Genomic DNA, 15,512 nt, shown 5'->3' with positions numbered 1-15,512 from the left:
TTGGTCACATGAATACATAGTCCAATGTTGCAGGCTCATGCAGCGTCACTTTCAGAGTCAAATTTATTTTTCATGTGGAAAGTCACTTTCTGCAGACGATCGCTATGTACAAGTAATGTTAACGATCAGAAGCAACCACTAGACACCTTGAAATTGTAGTCAAATAGGCCGATTGCTAGATGTTTACAGCTTTACAATGTGAGACGGAAATGTCTTTAAAGAGAGGGTTGATTCCCACTTAGACCGTTAACCATTGGTGGATTTGCCCTCAAGATATATCTTTAGATACACTATAGCAGTTCTGTTCTACACTCTTAGGCTGGGTTCACACCTGGGCGTTTTTCAGCGCTGATCGACGTGCAGAAAAACGCCCTACGCCCGAACAAGTACAGGAGCTTCTTTTGAGGCGTATTTCCGTGCATATCCATCGGTATTCCCGAGTGTGGCTCGGGGTTAACAGAGCGGTAACCCCGAGCCACACTCGGGGATCCAGCGTAGGGCTTGTACGCGATCCCCGCTGTGTCCTCCAGCCGCTGCCGTCTTCCGGGTTCCGTCCCTTGCGAGCGTCCGCGTCGCAGGGGGGCAGAACCGGCGGGAAGTTTAAAACGTTTTTTGTTTTTAAACGGAAAAAAAAGATAGAGAAAAAAAAAAGGATTTTTTTTAAAAATCATACCGCCAGGGAGGTTAAAAACCGAGCATCGAACGCGCGTTTCGGTGAACAAAAAAACGTGCTAAAAACGAGCCTATTTGGAATGCCCAGGTGTCAACCTAGCCTGAGTAGCAGGAAAACATTGTACGATGTTCAGCAGTTGATAGGGCAGCAAATATGAGCCTTCAGGTTACCTCTGACTCTCATGCTGAAGAGTCAGGATCAGACTCTCACAGCACAGCTAAATAGACGTGCACAGCTAAATAAGTAAGTAAGCACAGCTAAATAGACGTGCAATTAAAATCTTAAGTGAGCCAGCACCGTTATAATAATTCAACACTGCGTGCCCTGATCCATATGAGTTTTATTCAATTAGGTAAAGACTAGCAGAAACTTGGTATGAAAGTGCAATTCTAGCATGACTAAATCGTTTTTAAAGGCCTCCCAGCTGGTTTAAATGCAAAAAGCAGCAAACCTTGCAATACTCGTCTCTTCTACAGGACTGTCACCTACATTAATTTCCACCAATAGATGTCTTCAGTCTTCTGAGTTGAATGACACCTAGGGTCATTCATCCCAGAGACCTGAGGACATCCTGTGAGTGCAGGACATCATGGACCCTCCCCCCTGAGGGGTGATTAGCACAGCACTCTGCACGTACTGTGTAATGATACAAAGCACGAAGATAGAAAATACCACCAGCACACCGAAGAAAAATGTCTTTATTGATGCATTGGCCTAAGGATGGCAACATTTAGGGGTTGTGCAGGGTCTCTATATGAGGCTCAATACAAGGTCACATTTCTTCGGTGTGCTGGTGGCATCTTCTATCTTCATTGATCTTAGCGGCGCCATCAACAGTCATTTCAGCACCCATCTTCTAGGGGTATACCACTCAGGAGCGTGGTGGGCCACACAATGGACATGATACAGAGCATGGCACCAACATCATGATGGATTTGGGCCTTAAAAAAAATTAAGTCCCCAATAGCAGCTTTTGCTTTGGAAAATCTTTTAGGCAGACATCAAGCTTCCACTGTAAGCAATGACCGGAATACAAAAGTTTGTGGATACCTAAGCTGTAGACCTTGTTGGCCATCCTATTGCAAAACCATTGGTATTATTACAATGTTGGCCATCCTATTACAAAACCATTGGTATTATTATAAAGTTGGCCATACTATTACAAAACCATTGGTATTATTATAAAGTTGGCCCACCTTTTACAGCTATAACAGCCTCCAATGTTGTGCAAAGACTTCCCACAAGATTTTTGACTGCGTCTGTTGTGCCCATTCAGCCCAAAAGGCATTTGAGAGATCACGTAGTGATGTAGGTTTTTAATCAGCATTATGGGAAGAAGTGGTTTGTAATCAGTATTCCCGTCATTCCAAAGGTATTCAGTAGGGTTGAGGTCAAGGTTCTGTGCAAGGCCACTCAAGTTCCTGCACACCAAGCTTATCAAATCATGTCTTCATGGACCTTGCCTTGTGCTCCTGAATTCAGTAATTACAAGAGGTGTCTACATAGTTTTGGCAATATAGAGTATTCACTATGTATGATAATGTCACTTAGTTACCCTTCTTGTGTGCAGATATCAAGTCTGTTCATCATAGAGTCCGTCAAGCATGTGGGAGCTACATCATGAAGATACCGATTTGTTGCCTGTCTAGGCAAGCCATAAACTTATATTATGCTAAATATTTTTCAATCCCTCTGCCCACCATGAAATTCCTACCCAAGGTGCATTACAGAACAGGCCAGTTTTTTCCTTTGACTGATATGCAAACTGAATTCCAAATGAGTTATCAGCTTACATTTAGTCAGATTGCTGTCAGAATACATTTACAGCTCCCTCATTCCTAGTAAACACCTGTTCTAGAAGCCAGCAGGAAAACCCTTCGTCCTTTCTACAGCTATCCCTCTGTTGTGCTGGGCTCAGCAGCCATTAAAGGACGGAGCTTTGCCAGAACGATTGTTTAGTGAAGCTTGTGCCAGACTCTTTACTCACTGGGAAAACACAAGATGGCAAATTCAGAAAGTGAATAGATGGAGGATTTGGGGTCAGGTTGTTTTTCAAAGCTCAGCATTTATTTTTCTAATGGGCGCAGCCTGTCCTGCCGGCAGTTCAGAGCGACTGTTTGTCTCTCGGGTTTGTACAGAAATTGGATTCAGGGGGGATTGCAGCTGTTCTGCCTGCATGGAAATGACAATCTTTATTTTTAGGATTCATGACCAAAGATATTCAAACTAGGTAATTATTTAAGCTTAGTCTTGTTTAGAGAAACAATTTTATCCAATTTAGGGGATTAAAAATGTGATGCATGCATAATGCAAAAGTTGTTCCCTCATATTGACATATACTCCCCCTGTCCAAAAAAAAAAGTCACCACCTGGATTTAGCTAAAGAGAAAGGTCAGAGCCTTCCGTTGGATAATAGGTCTAGGTACAGCAACGTTATGTGCCAAAATAAATGAGGTCAGCTGCCTACCAGGATATACTGAATGATCCGGTTTTTCCATCAATGGATATTTTATTCCCTGATGGCACATTGGACATATTCCAAGATGACAATGCCAGGGTGCCAATTCATCGGGCACAAAAAAAGAGTGGTTCAGGGAGCATGAGACATCATTTTCACACATGGATTGGCCACCACAGAGTCCAGACCTTAACCCCATTGAGAATACTGGTGATGTGCTGGAGAATACTTTACACAGAGGTCTGACTCTCCCATCATCACTACAAGATCTTGGTGAAAAATGAATGCAACTCTGGACAGAAATAAATGTTGTGACATTGCGTAAGCTTATCGAAGCCAGGGCGAATGCGTGCCGTAATCAAAGCTAAAGGCGGTCCAATGAAATATTAGAGTGTGGGACTTTTTTTTTTTGGACAGGCAATGTATATTATTAAACAAAATACCAAACCTGCTGTCATGTTCTTTTTTTCCAATGGTGCACTGTCTCAATGTATGACTACTGTAAAACAATAAGTTTGCTCAATGTGTTTACGGTATCCGTACACAGGTAGATTATCCGCAAATAAAGATTATCGATTTTTGTATCGATTTTTGGATTAAAGTGACCAGTGTGGCTGTAAATACTGGGCTGTGTTCCCAATATTGATTTGAACTCAGGAAGCCACTTGGATGAGTGGTGAGAGGTCTTCAATGTAAGTGAATGACTCCAGTTGGAAGTGACTATCTACTACTTGCTCTCACTGAAATTTTCCTCCTAGCCTATTAGGTTGTCTCTTTGCCACTTACTATTCCGTAGGAGACCTAAGCCATTGATCTACAGCTTTCCTTTATTCTACTGTTCCGTTACATGCCATCATTGCCTGCAAGGCTTGACCCCTGTAATGAAGCACTATGTAAGCTTTAAATTAAGTAACTGTACTTGGGGGAGGGGGACACAATAATACTTGCAAAATGAAGTCTACTTAATATGGTTTTACTTGTACAATCTCTTTAATGACTTAGACCTTTCCAAGCATGGCACTGACCCAGTTCTCTTACTTTTTCAGGAATTGATATTCTTAAGCTGGTGGCAGCTCAGGTTGGCAGCCAGTGGCAAGAGATCTACCAGTACTTGTGTAATGCCAACGAGCACGAAGTAGCAGCCTTTTTCAATGGTTACACTGCAGATCACGAGCGGGCCTACGCAGCCTTACAGCACTGGACCATCCGAGGCCCTGAAGCCAGCCTGGCAAAACTCATCAGTGCTTTACGCCAGCACCGGCGCAATGACGTGGTGGAGAGGATCCGTGGCCTCATGGAGGCTACTGTACAGGTATGGTAATTAATATTTCTATTACTTCCATTTTATAGTTACGCTTGTCAACCTTTTGGATCCATTTCTCTTGTCAAGTATGGAATGTCTTGATCGTTTTTAAGTGTGCATTCTCCCTCAGACTGGCTGGATCCTGAAGTCTATCCAGCCCTCCCCGTGATCCAATGTAGATTTTTCATCCCTATAAGAAATTCAAAGGGCCAAGATTGCAATGATTGCGTGTTACTTAAAGGTGAACTGTGAGGTGAGTGATTTACACTCATCCTCATAGTTAGAGCCGACGTGTGACATTGAAACTGTTACACGTCGGCTCTATAGAAGTGAGCGAACACATATCGTCGCTCGCTAACTTCACGATCTCCATGTCAGTCACGGCTCCCCGCAGGTATTCCTCCCCTCTCCGATCCTCCAGCGCTTATTGGCGGAAGGGGCGTGGCAGGGGGCGGGCACAGCTGGCTCTGCCTCTAGTTTGACAGTGGCTCTGCCTATCAGCCAGCTGGTTGGATCTCAACAGTATTGTCTGGATCCGTCCCAGCTGCGGGGTTCTCAGTAGATAGCAAGCTCTAGCCTGCTATATACTGAGCTTTAAGCCACAGGAGGAGGTCAGTATATGTCTTCCCGTGACCCTAAAGAGAACTATAGGATAAAAAGATTACCCCATAGTTCTCTTTTAAATTTATATTTTTTAAACACTAGTTGAACGCATGTTAAATAATTTTACTGGCTGACTCATTACTCGTTGATTAGTTGCCAATGCAGAGTCATGGTTGGAGGACAACTTTAAGAGAAGATTTTGAACTTTGCATATATCTTCATTTGCACATATCGCGGGATCTACTGAACTATCTGCACTGCACTGCCACTGTCTGTCACTAATAGTAACCTCTGTTTATGCATTTTCATGATATACTCATTTTGAATTTCTCAGGTTGACTTTTAAGCTACATAGTAGCAGTCAAAACATATATACAGGAATAATCCAAGGCATGAACAATCAGAGGTCAGACAGACATACGGACCTCTATTCAGGGCATGAACTAACAGACAACCAAGGCATTAATTGGATGTTCTGAGTTCCCATTAGGGCCTCGTTCACACCAGATGCAGTGCGTTCCGGCCCGATTCTGGCCAGAACGCACTGCCTCGCATTGCGGCCGGCTCACTTTTTTGTGGGACAGGAGGGGGCGTGGCAGTTAATTGAAGTGAATGGCACCGTAGCCACGCTCTCCGGCCGCACTGCGATTGGCCGCACTGGATCGCAAGGCACATTATGCCTGTAGTCCGGTTCGGTGCGAACAAAATAGTGCGAGGCCCTAAGGTGATTAATGAGGGTCGGGTGTGCAATGAACGGACCTGTCCTACAGTGCTTAGTAACATCTAGCACATGGTGAATGCTCCAGGCTGATTGTTGCAGAGAACCTAAAGGTGGCCGTACACCTTGCGATCATCGGCCAAAACTTTTCGTCCGATCGAACCGTCGTACGATTGTCGTACGGCAGCCCCATCATGCCCCGATTATCGCAAGGTTCAATTAGCCGTAATTAAAGAAAAGCACCTGGACAAATCACGGTAATTGACCGCACGTATTTTCGTTTGCGCATGAGCAGTGTAGATCATACGATTTTTGACGTACGGAAACGCCACCAACCTTGTGAAGATTGTACGATCGAGCGAAGTTTTCAAACCTGCTTGAGAGTCAAAAGTCGTACGATTGTACAGTGTTTGCGGTTGTACACTGCCCACGCACCTTGCGATTATCGGACGAAAACGCGATCGCATACAATTATCGTAAGGTGTATGGGCACCTTAAGGCAAACCACAGAAAAAAGAAATGAATAAGCTACAAACATGTTTGTCTTGAATGCACTGTTTAACAGGAAAGGTGGTTCACATTGGGTGTCTTGCTACTTTAAAGGATTGCTTGCAACATTAGAGTCTCTTTGTATGTTTGTCATCGATGGGGATCAGTCATTTAGCAACTGGAGGGTGGCAGGGAAACCTGGTCAGGCATCTGGCTGTCATGGCGGTGGGGAAAATTGTAATGCAGTGGGGAAAGATCATTAAGCTGTCAGCCGTAGGCACATATGTGGCCGTACTAGGTGGGCCTTATTCCGTGCTGCCACATATATGCGTTGTTGTTATGTGTCACTGTAACCATGCTATCACGTACAGCTTCCTTTCCTGGCCACCCTGGCTGCATGCCAGGATAAGGGTTCCGTTTGAATATTATAGGGAACACCATTCAGGGACAATACACATTTATTGGTAAAATATGGCATGGGGTTCCCCTTTAATATCCCAGTGCTGTGTTAGTGCAACATTTTTAATTACACTTTCCGGTGTTCTATCAAACTTTGTGACTGCGTTTGAATGTGTGACTGATAATACGAAGGCTGTATGACGCATATGGCGATTCAATAAAAAGTGCTTTACTTCTTGCACATATCATCGAGTGCTGGTGACTTCTATTATAGAATGTGTGACCGGTGACGTGGTCACACGCTTTAACGTAATACCGCCCAGTTTTTCGGCGGTGGAATGTGTTACTGGTCATGTGGTCACACATTTTAACGTAATCCCGCCCAGTTATTCTGCGGTAAAATATATGACCGGCAAAAGGTGAAGAATTCCAGCTGTTCCAGGGCTGATCGGCATCTCAGATCATATGTGCAGGAGAACCGATCTGCCCTGGAGCAGCTGATCGGTCCTGAAATGTCACTTCTATCCGACTTTGTGACTGCGTTCTCACATCCCACAAAGTCGGATAGAAGTGAGATTTCAGAATCGATCAGCTGTTCCAGGGCAGATCGGTTCTCCTGCACATAGGATCTACGATGCCGATCTGACCCTGCAACAGCTAAGAAAGCATTGGAATGCTTCAGTTTTTTGACGGTCACATATTCCAACGCCAAAAATGTGGGTGTGATTACTTTAAAATATGTGACCACATGACCGGTCACACATTCCAACCCAGTCACAATCTTTGATAGAACACCGGTATCCAGACCAATTGCAGTAAAAACGATTCTTTCTAGATTCCCCCACCCCTTTAATTCTATTTCGGAATACACATCTTCTGTATTTCACCAGAACACAAATCGTTACATTTGTATACACAGAACACTTTTCATTCTGGGTTTTTGTCCCCGTCTATCAATACTGCAGCTCCCAGGAACCTTATCAGACCTCCTCTATGTAACCAGTGACATATCTGTATCAATATTCCAAGGATTGTCTTATTTCAGCGTAGCTCCTTCCTGGCACGCTGACATTGAATTCGATATCGTGTGATATGTTATCTTGCTCCCTGCTGAAGCTGTTGACATATTGGTAAGCCAAACTCCCTTGATGCGAGGTCTCCATGGTTCGTAGACCAGTATGGCCTCATCCCACATTTTACAGATGATGGGATTTGGTGAGAGTCTTAGACATTTATTTTTATTCACGCACAGTATGTCACATTTTACATGTAGTATTTCTATTGATTTTTATTTCTAGTTGGGTGAGCACGGATCAGAATATGCAATGGCATGAGAGGAAAATCTCAACCCTTATTCTTGATCGCCGAATACAGTCCTTATAATGTGGCAGGGACGTCTCTAGTAGGGATGTCCCGATACCATTTTTTAAGACCAAATACTGTCCCTCATGTACTTGCCGATACCAATTACCGATACTTTTTCTTAAAGGGACATGTAACATTTTTTCTAAAACAATACATCCTAATGATTATAGGGCAGTTTCTCACCAGGGCTGCGTTTGCGTGTCACTAGGCTGCGTACAGATTTCACCAGGGCTGCATTTGCGTCTCACCAGGCTGTGAAGAGATCTCACCAGGGCTCCGTTTGCGTCTTGCCAGGCTGTGTACAGATGTCCCCAGGCTGCATGTGATGCTCTGCGGACGGACACCGAGCTGAACGATCGGGCACTGGGCTGAAAAATCAGGTGCTGATCTTCTGCCATCTCCGGGGCTGTTTGTTCAGTGTGGGGCTGTCCTTGGATGTGCCTGCGACGGGAAGGAGGAAAAGGAGATATGTGGCTGGACAGGCACTGCCAAGGACAGCTACCGCCAGGTCCGCAGCAGGCTGCTGAGGTCCCCACAAGCACGGTACTTCAGCAGCCGATCCGTTTAAGGCCCCGTTCACACTTAGCGATTTTATCGCGCGGTAATTCCCGCGATATCGTTCAATGCTTGGCAATGGTGCAAAGGGTCCTGCTGTCGCGGGTCTTCCGTCGCTACAGCAGGACCCTTTTTGGAGCGGATTTTGCCGGGATTCCATTCTTTGCAATGCAAGCATTTGCGCAAAATGCAAATCGCGCGACAAACGCGCGATTTGCAAATCGCGCAGTGTGAATGGGGTCTAAAAATGTATAGGGCCGGTATCGGAGCATTCTCAGGAGTACAAGTACACCTGAAAAATGCCCAGTATCGGTATCGGGACATCCCTAGTCCTTTCACTGCCAGCAGAAGGTGTGTGTGTGTGTGTGTGTGTGTGTGTAGGGGGGTTAGGGGAGGGCCTCTACCAGTGTCCCGGTCATGCCCGTTCTCATATGCGCGTGGAAAAAATGCAATTGCTCGGCCGTGTTTGGAGTCCCATTACCTACAGCACAAGCGTGTTTTGCGTTTGTGCACGTATCATGAATGCGCATGGTTGTGCGCACTTTTCTGCACATTTAACGTGTGTTCGCCATACACCCTGGTGTGAACAGGGCCTTATGCGGGCCCACACAAAAAAAAACAAGAAAAGTGCCTTTCCCTCATGTGATGTTACAACAATAAACTTTATTTTAAAGCATAAAAATCTACTCTCATTAGGTTGACAGCAACATGCATCAAAACAGCAGAGTAGGCGCTAGGCTGGTACCGCATCCGAGTCTGATGGTGACCGCAATGAACCTTGATGTACAGATAACCAGCTAACATACGTTGACTGTCCAGTTTGCAATGATATTATGGCTTAATGCATTTTCAGGGACATGCCCCCTTCACCAGAGCCCCAAATCAGGGTCCACACAAAAGTGCGTGCTTTGACATGTGTTCACAAAACACACTTGCAGTGGCATTACTAGGTAATGGCACCCCAAATGTAGTTAAGCAAACGCACTCTTTTTCCACATGTTCAAACGTACACAAACGCACGGGAAAGAAATACGAAACATGTCGCAGAATTTTCTGTGTGCACTACTTTTCCGCGTTTGGCGCGTGTCCAGGAAATCAATGGGTATGCGCGACAAAACACGTGACACAAACGCGTGGTAACACGCATCACTGCAACGCGCATTCCCACTATACCTATGTGTGAATGGGGCCTTTAAAAAGATTTCCGCTCACTTCCTGTCCTTGTTGGCAGGACAAGAAACAAGGGGAGGGATTATCCCTCAGACAGGAAGACACTGACCATATTAATAACTTGTGATGCAATCTGTCCCAACTAGAGAGATTTCCTATCACTTCCTGTCCAAAAGGAAAAGAAGAGGAAATTGCACCATCGGGGGAGCAAACTAAAACAAAACTGACAGACTCTTTCTATCCTTTCCCCACTCTATCCAAAAACCCCCAAAAAGACATTTTTGGCTAGAGTTGGGCTTTAATAAACCCCTGGAACTGCATGAAAATGTCCCCCTGAGGATTAGACCCAGCTCCAAATTCTGATTTGTTTCCTCCATTCACACTTTATAGTTATAGAGTTTTTCAAAATAGTGTCTGTATCATAACCAAGTGCATGGCTGAAAAGTGCTACTGCTAAGAAAAAGTGCTGCTCATGGAAAACCAGTAAGTGCTTACAAAAACACAAATATTTACACCATAAAAGCTTATTTACGGCCAAAAATGTCCTTTTCCACTCTACCCGCCTCTATTAAATCTATAGTTTTATTTTTAAAAAGAAAACAATATTCAAAGTCCATTTTTTCTTACCTAAAACTAGTCAGGTGACTGGCCGGGTCCCAGTTCTGCTCTGTAATGTGGTGGGGTTCTCCTTGCCCCTGTCACCTCCTGGTGGACGTTACCCATTGGCTGTTAAGAGTGTCCACCAAAAGACTTCATAGGGTCTGCTAGTTTTAGAGCAGGGATGGGCAACCTCGGCACTCAAGCTGTGGCCAAACTACAAGTCCCAAGAGGCATTGCAAGACTTTGACAGCCACAGGCATGACTTCCAGATGCATGGTGGAATTTGGAGTTTCGCCACAGCTGGAGGGCGCAGGTTGCCTACCCTTGTTGTAGAGCCTTGGTGTCATGACAAAAGGGCCACTAACAAGACCGGTCGGCTGTGTGGAGAGCATTTCTATTACTTGGAGAGGCTCCTGGAACAGTCCGTTAGCAGAGGATTCAGGAACTCAACTCGGGGTCTTAGTAGCTTTTTTTTTATAGGGCTCATTCACTGTCCTCCGTGGTGTGCTTAGGCCATGCACGTTATATCACGCCTTAATGTGCGCGGCGTTATGGCAGCCCATTCCAATGCCTGAATAAGGACCCTCATGGCAGGATTATTGTTTTTAATTAAATCTGCAGACCTAAAAATATTTACAACTCCTTTAGTTTAATTTCAATAGTAGTTTTTAAGTCCAGCATGTCCTCTCCTGTTATGACATCAGCATTGTAATAGGAATACAGAGTAGAGTTGTCTCCGATAATACAATCAAAGCTGACTGGAAAAAAAATCACTTTTATATAGTGAGCGCTGCCTTCCATCTGCCCATCACTTCCAACAACTTCCTGGATTCCCAGTGTGCTTTGCGTCTCTTTCCCTGCTGCTTGATGTGATGCAATCTCCATTTCCCAAGACCACATATCCCATCATGCATTGCTACCAGCACGCAATGATAATGTTACATTGTTCAGACATTGAGTTGTACTTCAGGAAGTACAAGGAAGTGCTTATTCACAGGGCTGAGTGAAATGGTGTCAGTGCATGGAGGAAGTCCATCCTACGGGCATCTTCTAGAAGTAAGTTTACAAACTTCTAGATGGATCTGCCTGTTGGGAGTGGAATAGAGCTTCTGGAAACTCATTATAGAAATAAATCCCATCACGGACAACTACATCACCGGACTCCTCCCCCCTTCCCTTCATTAGCCGGCAGAGCCACTCAGGGAGGGGGAGAGGAGTCCGTGACATCACCGGATCTCCGACGGAAGACCCGGAAGCCGGCGGAGAGGTGAGTTCCGATCAAAATAGTTTTGATCGATCAAAAAAATTAACGATTAATCGAGGGATTAATCATTAATTTCCGCAGTCCTAAGAAATACAGATTTATTTTTTAGATTTTGACCACAGAGACCCTATAACATTTTAAAGTTTATCATTGCATTGCGGTTAGCACTTCTGCTTTGCAACACTGGGGGTCCCCGGTTCATATCCCGGCCAGGTCACTATCACTATCTGCAAGGAGTGTGCATGCTCTCCCTGTGCTTGTGTGGATTTCCTCCTGGCACTCCGGTTTCCTCCCACACTCCATAGACATGCTGGAAGGTAAATTGGCCCTGTATGTGAGATAGGGACATTAGATTGTAAGCTCCTTGGGGACAGGGACTGATGTGAATGTGCACTATGTAAAGCACTGTGTAAATTGTCGGCGCCATGTAAATACCTGTAATAATAAATAGTATGAGAATATGATAATTGGGGTCACATCTTTAAACCTGCTCGCTGTCCTTCAGTCTTCTGTCTCTCTTGTCTCTCTGTCTTTTACGTTCCAATTTTTTTCCCAATGCCAAAGCCAATGGCCGGTGTTGCAGGCAATGAAAAGACGCCACAACTTCGTTTTCATTGATGCTTCCCTCTCGTTGAGCTTACATTTCTTTTATTTTTCAACCTTTTTTTCATCCTTCTGTTCTAAAATCAATCCCAGGCAGGACTGATGATGAATCCTCTGAGACGTCATTGAAGAGCGCACTGTTCCGGAGATGTATGGCAGCAGCTCTTCACTATATTAATGGGCGGTGTTAGTGTATGGGTGTGCAGGTCTTCATTAAACCTTAATTGCTTGGAAATGTCAATGTATTAGATATGCAGCCGTTCTGAACTGCAATGGCGTGTCTAGCATAGTGGATACCGGGGGGGGGTGGTCTGTTTTTTTTTAACCCATCCCTCCCCCACATGCTTCTCTATACATTCCAATTATTTTCAGTGGTAATCATGAAATTAAAGTGATATTAAAGGTTTTCAATAGGGATGCACCGATACCGTTTCATTGATATCGAGTACGAGTACCGCTATTTTGCTTTCAGTACTCGCTGGTACCGATACAGGTGCTTCCACTGGCATGGAGCCGGGTAATGACATGCCGCCCAGCTTCCTGATTGCAGAGGAAGCAGGCTTCATGTTGATTGGTCAGTTCAATTGTGTACAAGAGAGATAAAGAAAAGCGGGGCTTTAAAAGTGTCCAAACCATACAGAACGTCCATCAAACATACATGGTTTTGTATAAACGTATATATTTAATACATAAAGACTTGGTTACAATTAAAATGTCATTGACATGATACAATGTTACATTGAAATCAAGCTACCTCCTTTTGGTGCCCATACATGTGTGTGTGTGTGTATATATATATATATATAATTCATTAATATAACATGGACTCCTTGAGTCCTGATTTCTGTAATAGTTGTATGATCCACTGTGGGCCCAATCTCCGACGCGTTTCGCAACTGTATGTGCTTCCTCAGGGAGGTTGGAGGTATTCTAGGACATTACATCAAAATAGGTTTAGGTATAATGATCACAGATACCAAATTCTTAATGAGAATAATAAAAAATAAAATAACAATACAAAACCCACTTCATGTTCACAAAGATGGCTGGATCTTTGGTCCCACATGCTGTCTCGCAATCACCAAACAGGTGAACAGGTGGGAGGTAACCGGGGATAAACAGGACTGAGAACATGAAAATGAAATAAGAGAGATCATACGTTCCAGGTTTACCAAAGAGTTTGTTCAGAGATAGATTTGTGCAAAAGTATGCAGAGATATAAACTATCTATGTTAATAGAGGCAGTTGACAGTCCGTAAATACTGACAGAGGACAACAGGATCCCATAAAGATTGACCGGGAAACTGGCTTCCCAGCCAATCAGCTTCGAGCTGGCTTCCCGGCCAATCAGGAAGCCAGGCGCCGAGTAATGACCCGCCTTCCGGCTTTCTGATTGGCTGGGCAGGCGGCTCTATGCTGATTTGCTGGAAAGTCGACTTCCCATCCAGTCAGCATGGAGCCGGCTTCCTGGGAGGCTGGTCATTACTTGCCGCCCGGCTTCCTGATTTCCCGGGAAGCCGGCTCCATTTTCCCCCTACGACACTGCCGATCAGAGGAAATCTTCCTCTGACCGGAAGTTCCGATATCGGGGAAGGTATCGGAGCATTTGGGTGAGTATGAGTACTTGCCCAAATACTCGGTATCTGCACTGATACCCATACTAGTATCGGTGGATCCCTAGTTTTTAATCTATTACAAATGCTGATTAAATCACTTACAAAGGATGCCGCTTCTTGATGTTAAAAATCAGCTGGTCCCCTGAGCACTGGCCCTGACTTCCTGTTTTAGGGTGACTCCTTTCACTTGCAGGGTCCTATGGTGCCACCCTTGTGTGTGCTAGTAAGCTGTGTGTGTCTCCACAAATACACTGTTCACAAATACATTGTTCACGGTGCCGTCCGTGGTCACTACGAGCACCCACCTGCTTCGCAGGTTTACTACTATTCCGGTAAGGAGTGCAGCTAGTTTCCTACTACATCCACAAATACACAGGCACAGCAAGGCCAGACACTCCCCTGCTTTCAGCCCCTCTACAGCAGGTAGACATCTGCTGTAGACTGCTCTGTCCCTTGTGATCCTGGACTGGACAGGAAGTTCAGGGAAGCCAAGCTGAGAGAGTTGGAGCTGTCCAGAAACATGATGACTGTATGTGTTTGGGTAAAAATGTAAAGAAACACGTTGCTGGGCGATGTATATTTGTATGATCTGCTTTCATTTGTTGACAAAATATTGAGAGTCTAATACTACTTTAAATATAATGCTAATAATTGGCAGAACTAAGGGCTAGTTTACACCAGCCCCAGTGCGTTCCGACCTGATTGGGTGCTGGAAAGCATTGGATCGCATCCCGGCCCGGCTCACTTTGCTTTGGGGCGGGAGGGGCCTGGCAGTGCATTGAAGTCAATGGCACCGCAGTGTGATCACCCGCACCGGAGCGCGTGGCACATCAATGCATGCGTTCTGGTCTGGTGCGGTCAGAAAAAAAAGTGCATGCAGCATTTTCTCTGTATCTGAAAGTTTTGGGTATAATCCAGACGGTAAAAAAATAAATAACATTGAAAGGAGATTATCTGCAGGCGAGCTGAAAAAAATCGAAGGCTTTAATAGCAGCGCACCATGGCGAAACAGAAGGATAACGGCGGCGTGCTTTCATAGCGATGAGCCTTCTGGGGACTCATTTATAGAACTATAAACTTCTAAACAGCTGTGACTTCAAATACGTAGGCACAAAATTGGCTATCCCCACAGTATGTGGCCCTCAAATGGGACATTGTATGCAACACACAGGCAGCCAATTAGTCAACTGTTGTAATATGTAGGTAGCAAATGGGCTATTGTGACTATATGGGGTTTATGACACTGTGTGAACAAATGGGCAATCATGACAATATGCAAGCAACAAATTGGCCATTATAACTATGTTGGGGCAACAAAATTGCAGTTGTAACAGTACGTGAACAAATGGACAGAAATTGTCACAGTGCACAGAAGTCACCAACTGTCTGCAGAGTCAATAGCTACAGACCTCCAAACTTCGTGTGGCCTTCAGATTGGCACATAGAGAGCTTCATGGAATGGGTTTACATGGCCAAGCAGCTGCATCCAAGCCTTACATCACCAAGTGCAATGCAAAGCGTGGGATGCCGTGGTGTAAAGCACGCCGCCACTGGACTCTAGAGAAGCGGAGACGTGTTCTCTGGAGTGACCAATCACGCTTCTCTGTCTGGCAATCCGATGGATGTGTCTGGGTTTGGCGGCTTCCAGGAGACCGGTACCTGCCTGACTGCATTGTGCCAAGTGTAAAGTTTGGTG

The 15,512-nt window shown here is 44.9% G+C and overlaps 1 protein-coding gene across 1 annotated transcript in view; it reads left to right on the top strand.

Moving 5' to 3' along the window:
* TNFRSF21 (TNF receptor superfamily member 21) overlaps nt 1-15,512 on the top strand; it is a 91,131-nt gene that overhangs the window by 48,447 nt on the left and 27,172 nt on the right. The window contains exon 4 of the mRNA XM_018568043.1: nt 4,178-4,443. Within this exon, the coding sequence (XP_018423545.1) occupies nt 4,178-4,443 (266 nt within the window). The remainder of the gene's footprint in view (nt 1-4,177; nt 4,444-15,512) is intronic.

Source organism: Nanorana parkeri, unplaced genomic scaffold, assembly GCF_000935625.1.
Source record: "Nanorana parkeri isolate BGI_ZX_2015 unplaced genomic scaffold, ASM93562v1 scaffold1129, whole genome shotgun sequence".
Lineage (NCBI taxonomy): Eukaryota > Metazoa > Chordata > Amphibia > Anura > Dicroglossidae > Nanorana > Nanorana parkeri.
The sequence above is the reverse complement of the archived record's forward strand: the minus strand, read 5'-3'. Positions and strand labels throughout refer to the sequence as shown.